Source organism: Furipterus horrens, unplaced genomic scaffold (assembly GCF_987537825.1).
Source record: "Furipterus horrens unplaced genomic scaffold, mFurHor1.1.pri manual_scaffold_1, whole genome shotgun sequence".
Lineage (NCBI taxonomy): Eukaryota > Metazoa > Chordata > Mammalia > Chiroptera > Furipteridae > Furipterus > Furipterus horrens.
In genome coordinates this window covers 33,037,719-33,045,983 of record NW_028327171.1, presented here as the reverse complement: position 1 = coordinate 33,045,983, position 8,265 = coordinate 33,037,719, and the positions used below count along the sequence as shown (strand labels likewise).

The 8,265-nt window shown below is 40.5% G+C and overlaps 1 protein-coding gene across 1 annotated transcript; it reads left to right on the top strand.

Annotated features, from left to right (window-relative positions):
• The first annotated feature begins 893 nt into the window (after positions 1–893).
• On the top strand, positions 894–1,334 carry LOC150020848 (ubiquitin-conjugating enzyme E2 D2B-like). The gene has a single exon (XM_090275406.1). The coding sequence runs from the start codon at positions 948–950 to the stop codon at positions 1,332–1,334; it is 387 nt and encodes a 128-aa protein (XP_090131532.1). The 5' UTR covers positions 894–947.
• Positions 1,335–8,265: the final 6,931 nt, after the last annotated feature.

Genomic DNA, 8,265 nt, shown 5'->3' with positions numbered 1-8,265 from the left:
TCTGATCCCTTCAACCAGACTGGTTACACTTCTTATAAAGAGGATTTCTAGTGTTTGTTTGAAGAAGAGCTTCATGGCTTCAAAAATTTCAAAAATCACAGCTGATGGTTTAACAAAGTAGCTGCTCTACAGGTTAACCAGCTTTGTTTTGGGGGTAACCCAATAAACAAGAGTTTTTAAAAGGGTTAATATGTAGTGGTGCCCCCGCTAACATCTAGCATCATCTACGCCTTTGAAAATGCTATCGTAGATTCCCCTCACGGTCCCTCCCGCCTCCAACCTCCTCTCATCAGGCCCCTCTCTAACACTGACTTGGTGACATCATCAGAGTGGCTTTTGTGACATCACACAGCCGATACCTTACACTCGCCAGCACCCCGGTATGGACGACAGGGACGAGCGGCAGAGGAGGACGCTGTGAGGTTTTGGCAGCGATGGGGAACCTGGTGGTAAAGGAGTGAGCAGTGGACGAACCTGCGGTGGACGTGCCAGCAATGCAAGAATTAATGGCGGAGGAGGCAGCAGTGGAGGAGGCCTCAGTGGAGGAACCGGTCGCCACCGGGCCACAGGTGACCAGTAGCCCATCCGGTCTAGCCGAGTTCTCATCTCTCCCTTCCTCATCTCTCCTCCCCACCACCATTCCTGTCCCCCAACAGCCCCCTTGACCCTGGAGACAGCTTCAATTCACTTACCCACGACCTGCTGGGTGGCCGCCCTCCTAACCAATGGTCCGCCCAACCCATGGCCCTTACCCCATGGTCCCCCACTAACCCATGCTCCCCCATAATCCATGCCCCCCAACCCATGGTACGCTCTAACCTGTGGTGTTCCCGCCCCTTTCTCCCTACCAGGATGCCCCGACAAGTCCAGTTCGCGCGGAGATGCAGTCCAGGGCTCTAAAGCGCCTCCACAAAGAACTCCTAGGAATCACTAAGGACCCCCCAGCCATGTGCTCTGCAGGGCCAGTAGATGGTGACATGTTCCACTGGAAGGGGATGGTCATGGGGCCCAAAGACAGCCCCTACGAGGGAGGGATCTTCTTCCTAAAGATAGACTTCCCATGGAATTACCCCTTCAGTCCCCCCCTCGTTTACTTCACTACACGGATTTACCACCCTAACATCAACAGCAGAGGGGCCATCTGTCTGGACATACTCAAGTCTGAATGGTCCCCTGTACTCACTGTGTCCAAAGTATTGCTGTCAATCAGTTCTATGTTATGTGACCCCAACCCAGATGACCCCTTAGTGTCAGCTATTGCGAAAATCTACTTAAGAGATAAGGCCAAGTATTATTTCATGGCAAGAGCTTGGACGAGAAAATATGCAATGTGACTGAAAAGTATATGATAAACCATCACCTTAATAAAATACTTAGTGGTTAAAAAAAAAAAAGCTATTGTCTAGTATTGTACACTATGATGAGAGAAACATATTGACAGACTGAAACACTAGCTTTTACTTAGGAATTTCCATGAATGTCATCTTCATTAAAATCTACCTTGAAGATGTAATTTTTGGTATTAAATCAATTGCTTAGTGGCTATAAATTTCTGTTCTGTATTTTATTTTATTATTTTAAAATCCTCACCCAAGGATGATGTGTTTATTGATGAAAAAGAGAGAGAGAGAGAGAGAGAAACAGAAACATTGACGTGAGGGAGAAACATCAGTTGGTTGCCTCCCATACGTGCTCCGACTTGGGATGGAACATTCAACCTAGGTGTGTGCCCTGACCAAGAATCGAACCCACAATCTTTGAGATGGAGGTGATGAGCCACCCTGGCCAGGGCCTGTTTTGTATTTTAAAACAAGTCAGCCTTTTATGAAAGTAGTTCCACTGATAATTTGCTCTTTGGAGAACTAGATGGAAAAACAGTTGTTTTCAGACAGAACTGCTGAGAAGCAGGGCAAGAATGTGCTACTGCATCACCAGGCATCAAGCCACAAACAAAATATAAAGAAAAAGAACAAGTGAGTTACACATGGTGGTCTCAAATAGGTCTAGCTTCTGTGACATCACACTGATCAAGATTTCAAATGGTTTTATGACCCACATTAATATTGGGTATTTTCACTTCAAAAAAATCACTGTGTCCTTGTTTCTGTAGTTGATGATCAGCTTCTCAGAATCAATATATCTGATTATAGTCTCCTTGGATTTTTTTTTTTTTGAAGCAGTTCACTTTAAGTATCTAGATTTTTAAAAATAAATGTTTAGAGATGCCAAGGAAGAATAAGATATAATCTATTTTTAGGTCAGTCTGTGTATGTGACTATTGAGTTCAGTACACAATTCATTAGGATTCTGGAGACTTACATTGATACCAGAATTCCTGTTAAAGAAAAGGTCCAATGGCAGTCTGTCTGTCTATCTCTCTCATTATTTAAGAAGGCTATGGCATGTGTGGTTAACTGAACACAGTTACTACATAAATAAAGTAACCACATTCCATGAAGTTTTGATGGGTTTATGGTCAAATGAAGGAAATTATCTTGGCTATTTCTCAGTGGATCTTTTCATAGAGCGTGGCTGTGTTTCTCTCATTATTCCCTGTGAAGTGATGGGTTTCACAGTCAAAACTGACTTATTTTTAGGAGCACTGGACATCTGGCCAGTTTTACTATTTGTAACAAATCTTCCTTCAGGCAAAGAGCCAATTTTCATAATTTTTTTAGTCATATTAATATGTCTGTAAACTACTGCACTAGAAGGTCTACTAGTATTGCTGAGTCGTATCTACAGTGTATATGTATTTCCATCATAGGAAGCAGCTTACATTTCTTTGTAACAAATGGAACTCTAATATATCTTGTTTCACAACAGCTTTTTGCCATTCACCTGGTTTTATGGCTCAGACTATGAACAAAGAGAAGTGTGAACCTAAGAACAGGCCTTATGATTGTAAGCTCCCCCAGATCAGAATACATTAAAGGTTCAATTTAATAATATGCATCTGTAGGCAACTTTGAGCAAACAGTGTGATGGTTTTGAGTGTGAACTGGTAAAGCCTGCTAATTTCTCTTCCTTTCCATTCACTCTTTTCTTAAATTTTCCAAGGTGAGACTTTTATCTGCATGTTTCCAAGGAGGTGTTCAATTAATAACAGAAGAATTAAGGCTGATATGATTGCTTTATGACTTAATTTAACTCTCTTAAACAGACTGCTGGGAAGAAAATGTACCCTTTTCATGGTTGTTTTTTAATTCCAGGTTTTCTTTCTATTGTATTTGTCATGTAACAGATTTAATATTTTTCTTCAGCAACTTATCACAGGTAATTTGGTATTTGACCACTTACCCACATAGGACATACTGAATTTAACTTTAGGTGAATAAAATGTTAATTGTCATTTGTGCAGGGCTTGCACAAACCATGGGTTCCCGTCTCTATTCAGGACAACTGTTTCCTGTGAGAGTGTCCTCATTTGAAGCCTCATTTCTCCTAAGCTTTCTGTGTTACCCTTCTCCTATCAGCCCAGGGTTCTAGACCCATTGGGTCTAGCTGTTAAAGAGCTGGATGAAGAGAGCTGGTGCAGCCTACATGCAGCCAGGTGACTTCATCCTTTGAGACTTAATTCAAAGGATTGAATCCTTCATCTCATATGTGGTGGGACAGAAGGCATCTCGTATCCCCACTCTTATTCCTATTGTGTCTGAGGATTCTTGGGGGAACCTACACTCCAGCCCAAGTCCCTTTGATTCTGCCTTTCCACTTCTGGAAGTCTTCTCCACTGTGCATTTATTCTGCTCTCTTTGTTCACTGCCTGCTCTGGCATGTGTCTTCTTCTTGGACATCACTTCAGTTCCTTCACTGCCTAAAGTCTTGATTTTGAGGCCATGAATTCATGCACACCACATATGATTGAATTGCAGAAATTTCCGATCCCCAAAACTCTTGGCCATACTGCCACCGGCAGCTGCACTCTTCTGGCCTGAGAGAAAGACCCAGAGCTCGCTCTCTCCCTACCTCAAAGTCTACACTTTTTCTCTGAGGAGGTGTAATCCCAAATCCCACAAATCCCTCTTTTTAATTTTTTTTTTTTTTTTGAGAATAGTTTTACTCCTTTTGTCTTATTCCTGCTTCATTCAAGCTGTGTCCCAAGGACTCTTTGCAAAGCTGAAATGGCACATCAAGATTCTGTATCTCCCCAGAGGCTGTTCTCCGAGATAAATTCTTTTGTTTTAAGTATATTTTATTGATTATATTGTTACAATGGTTTTGATTTTTTTCCCCTTTACTCCCCTCCGCCCAGTACCCCCCTCCCCGAGCAATCTCCTGCCCCTAGTTTATGTCCACGGGTCGTGCATACAAGCTCTCCGGCTTCACCCTTTCCCATATTATTATTATTTTTTAAGGATTAATTAATTAATTTTTTATAACAATAAAAAATAACACCCCCCCCTCAGACTTAAGACCCTTTATAATCTTATAAAGGACAATGGGCAAAGGTCTCGTGCTCCTCTAGCTGCTTCAAGCTGGGCATGGTCATCATCCTACCTATCCTTGGGTCCAGAAATCCCTAGTAAGAGTGGGGGTGTTGAGGGGAGGGTGGCCTTCCCACATGGAGAAGGATCTTGAAGACTCCAGGTCAGTTGACTGTCCCCAGACAATGATGTTCTTGGTTTAACAAGCTGGCATCCTTGTATTCCAGCCACTTAGTTCAACCACACCATTGAGTCTCAGGAGGCAGCAATGCAAACAGGATTAAGTGAGGCCTATACATACAGACAATTACTCAAAAACAGAAAACACATGTTAATTTATGCAATATAACCCACAAACCAGTCTCTAAATCTGTAAGACTGTCTTATTGGAAAGACATCCAGTTGCAGGGTATTTGACATTCTTCTCACCTGTAAATTAAGCATCTTTGATGATGCCACACAGACCTAGTTTAACTTTCAAATGAAAACAAACTTTAAATGAAAATAAACTTTAAAGACAGCTGCACTACTTTATAGTCTACCACTGAGCATTGTGATTTTTCTTGAATCATGATTTTTCTCCCTAAGATTACCCTCCTTGTCATTAAAGGACTGTATTAAGTCCAGTTTTAATTTATCCTGTTCATTTGCATAAACACTACAAGAGCAGCAAATGATCACATATTATCTTTAAGTCTGCTTTGCTGGAACTTACATTAGGAACATTTAGGCTGATTTTCAGTCTGCCCTTCAGGGCACAAGAGCTGAGCCACATACCTGCCATTCAGCCTTGCCTGTAAACACCTGTCTTTTCCAAGTCCTTCAGGTTTTCCATTGTGCCCTAAGGTCCCTTATAGCCATCTTCTAGGAAAGCAACTTTCGTTCCTTCCATGGAGAGATCGCCATGGACTGCAAACCAACCAAGGTATCAGGCATTTTTTCTCGTGTACCTCTATTACCTTCGAAAGTCAATCCCAGTTCCTCAGGGCTTTTTGGTAACAACCAAAACCCAAGCATGTCTCCTTTAGGCATGACATTCCAGTCAAAGTCTTGGTCAACAAAACCTCTATTAACAACTGGTCTTATTAGTTTTATGCAAAGAACCTTATGTCATTGCTTACTTCTTTAGAATGCCAAATTCTGGAGGGATCAAGTAGGGAGAAAAATATAAAGTGTGTAGGAAAATCCTTGTCCTTCTAATATTCACTAAAATTGCATTTCTATTCTTTATATTTTCTTTTTTTCTTCCACTAAAAATTTTTGCTTCTTGTTTTTCTATTACAATTGTCCCACTTTTTTTCCTGTTGCTTCGCTGCACCCTGCCCACCCCTTATCCCACAGTCAGTCCCCACCCAGTTTTCCATGTCCGTGGGTCATTTATACATGTTCTTTGACTAGACCCTTCCCCTTCTAACCCCCTTCTTTCCCTCCCCCCTTCCCCCTTCTCACTGTTAGTCTACTCCTTGTTTACATACCTCTGGTTCAGTTTTGCTCATTTGTTTGCGTTGTTCATTAGTTTCCTGTAATAGGTGATAGCATAAGGTATTTTTCTTTCATTGCCTGGCTTATTTCACTAAGCATAATTCTCTCTAGTTCCATCTATGTTGTCGCAAATGGTAGAAGTTCCTTCTTCTTTCTGCTGCATAGTACTCCATTGTGTAAATGTACCACAGTTTTTTTATCCACTCATCTACAGGTGGGCACTTAGGCTGTTTCCAGCAACTGGCTATTGTAAATAGTGCTGTTATGAACATAGGGGTGCATAGATTCTTTTGAATTAGTGTTTCAGGATTCTTTGGATATAATCCTAGCAATGGAATTGCTGGTTGAAAGGGCAGTTACATTTTTAGTTTTTTGAGGAAATTCCATACTGTTTTCCATAGTGGCTGCACCAGTCTGCATCCCCACCAGCAGAGCACCAGGGTTGCCTTTTCTTCGCATCCTCGCCAGCACATGTTGTTTGTTGATTTGTTGATGATTGCCAGTCTGACTGGTGTGAGGTGGTATCTCGTGGTTTTTATTTGCATCTCTGATGGCTAATGATGTTGAGCATTCTTTCATATGTCTATGGACCCTCTGTGTGTCCTCTTTGGAGAAGTGTTTGTTCAGGTGCTTTGCCCATTTTTTAATTGGGTTGTCTGTCTTCTTGGTATTGAGTCATATAAGTTCTTTATATATTTTGGAGATCAATCCCTTGTCTGAGGTATCACTGGCAAATATATTTTCCCATATGGTTGGTTCTCTTTTCATCTTGCTGATGTTTTCTTTTGCTGAGCAGAAAGTCTTTTGTTTGATGTAGTCCCATTTGTTTATTTTTTTCTTTATTTCCCTTGCCTTAGGAGATATATTAGTGAAAATGTTGCTACGTGGGATATCTGAAATTTTCCAGCCTATGTTTCCCTCTAGGACTTTTATGGTGCCACGGCTTACATATATGTCTTTGATCCATGAGTTTATTCTGGTGTATGGTGTAAGTTGGTGGTCTAGTTTAATTTTTTTGCATGTCCCTGTCCAGTTCTCCCAACACCATTTGTTGAAGAGGCTTTTTTCACTCCACTTTATGTTCCTTCCCCCTTTGTCAAATATTAGTTGACCATATAGACCTGGGTTTATTTCTGGGCTCTCTATTCTGTTCCATTGATCTATATGTCTGTTCTTATGCCAGTACTAGACTGTTTTGATTACTGTGGCCTTGTAGTATAGTTTGATATCAGATACTGTGATTCCTCCTACTTTGTTCTTCTTCCTCAAGATTGCTGTGGTTATTCGGTCTCTTTTTTGGTTCCATATGAATTTTTGAAGTATTTGTTCTAGGTCTGTGAAATATGTCATGGGTATTGTAATAGGGATTGCATTGAATCTATAAATTGCTTTGGGTAGTATGGACATTTTAATGATGTTGATTCTTCCCATTCATGAACATGGTATATACTTCCTTAATTTCTTTCTTCAGTGTTATGTAGTTTTCTGAGTACAGGTCTTTTACCTCCTTGATAAGTTTATTCCTAGGTACTTTATTTTTCTTGTTGCTATGTTAAATGGGATTCTTTTTCTAGTTTCTATCTCTGATATTTTATTGTTGGTGTAAAGAAAGGTCTTCAATTTCTGAATATTGACTTTGTACCCTGCTATTTTGCCAAATTCACTTATTAGGTCGAGTAGTTTTTCAGTGGAGTCTATAAGGTTTTCTATGTACATTATCATGTCATCTGCAAATAATGACAGTTTTACTTCCTCTTTTTCAATTTGGATGCCTTTTATTTCTCTTTCTTGTCTGATTGCTGTGGATAGAACTTCCAAGACTATGTTGAATAGGAGTGGAGAGAGTGGACATCCTTGTCTGGTTCCTGACCTCAGGGGGAATGCTCTCAGTTTTTGCCCATTGAGTATGATGTTGGCTTCAGGTTTCTCATATATAGCCTTTATTATGTTGAGGTATGCTCCCTCTATTCCCATTTTGCTGAGAGTTTTCATCATAAATGGGTGTTGTATATTATCAAATGCTTTTTCTGCATCTATAGTTTTTGTCTTTCATTTTGTTTATGTGATGTATTACATATTACATCACATAATATTAAACCATCCTTGCATCCCTGGAATGAATCCTACTTGATCGTGGTGTATGATCTTTCCAGTGCATTGCTGGATCCTGTTTGCCAATATTTTGTTGAGGATTTTAGCATCTATGTTCATCAACGATATTGGCCTGTAGTTTTCTTTCTTTGTTGTGTCTTGATCTGGTTTTGGAATTAGGGTAATATTGGCTTCATAGAATGAGTTTGGGTGTCTTCCCTCTTCTTGGATTTTTTGGAATAATCTGAGAAGGATAGGGGTTAGT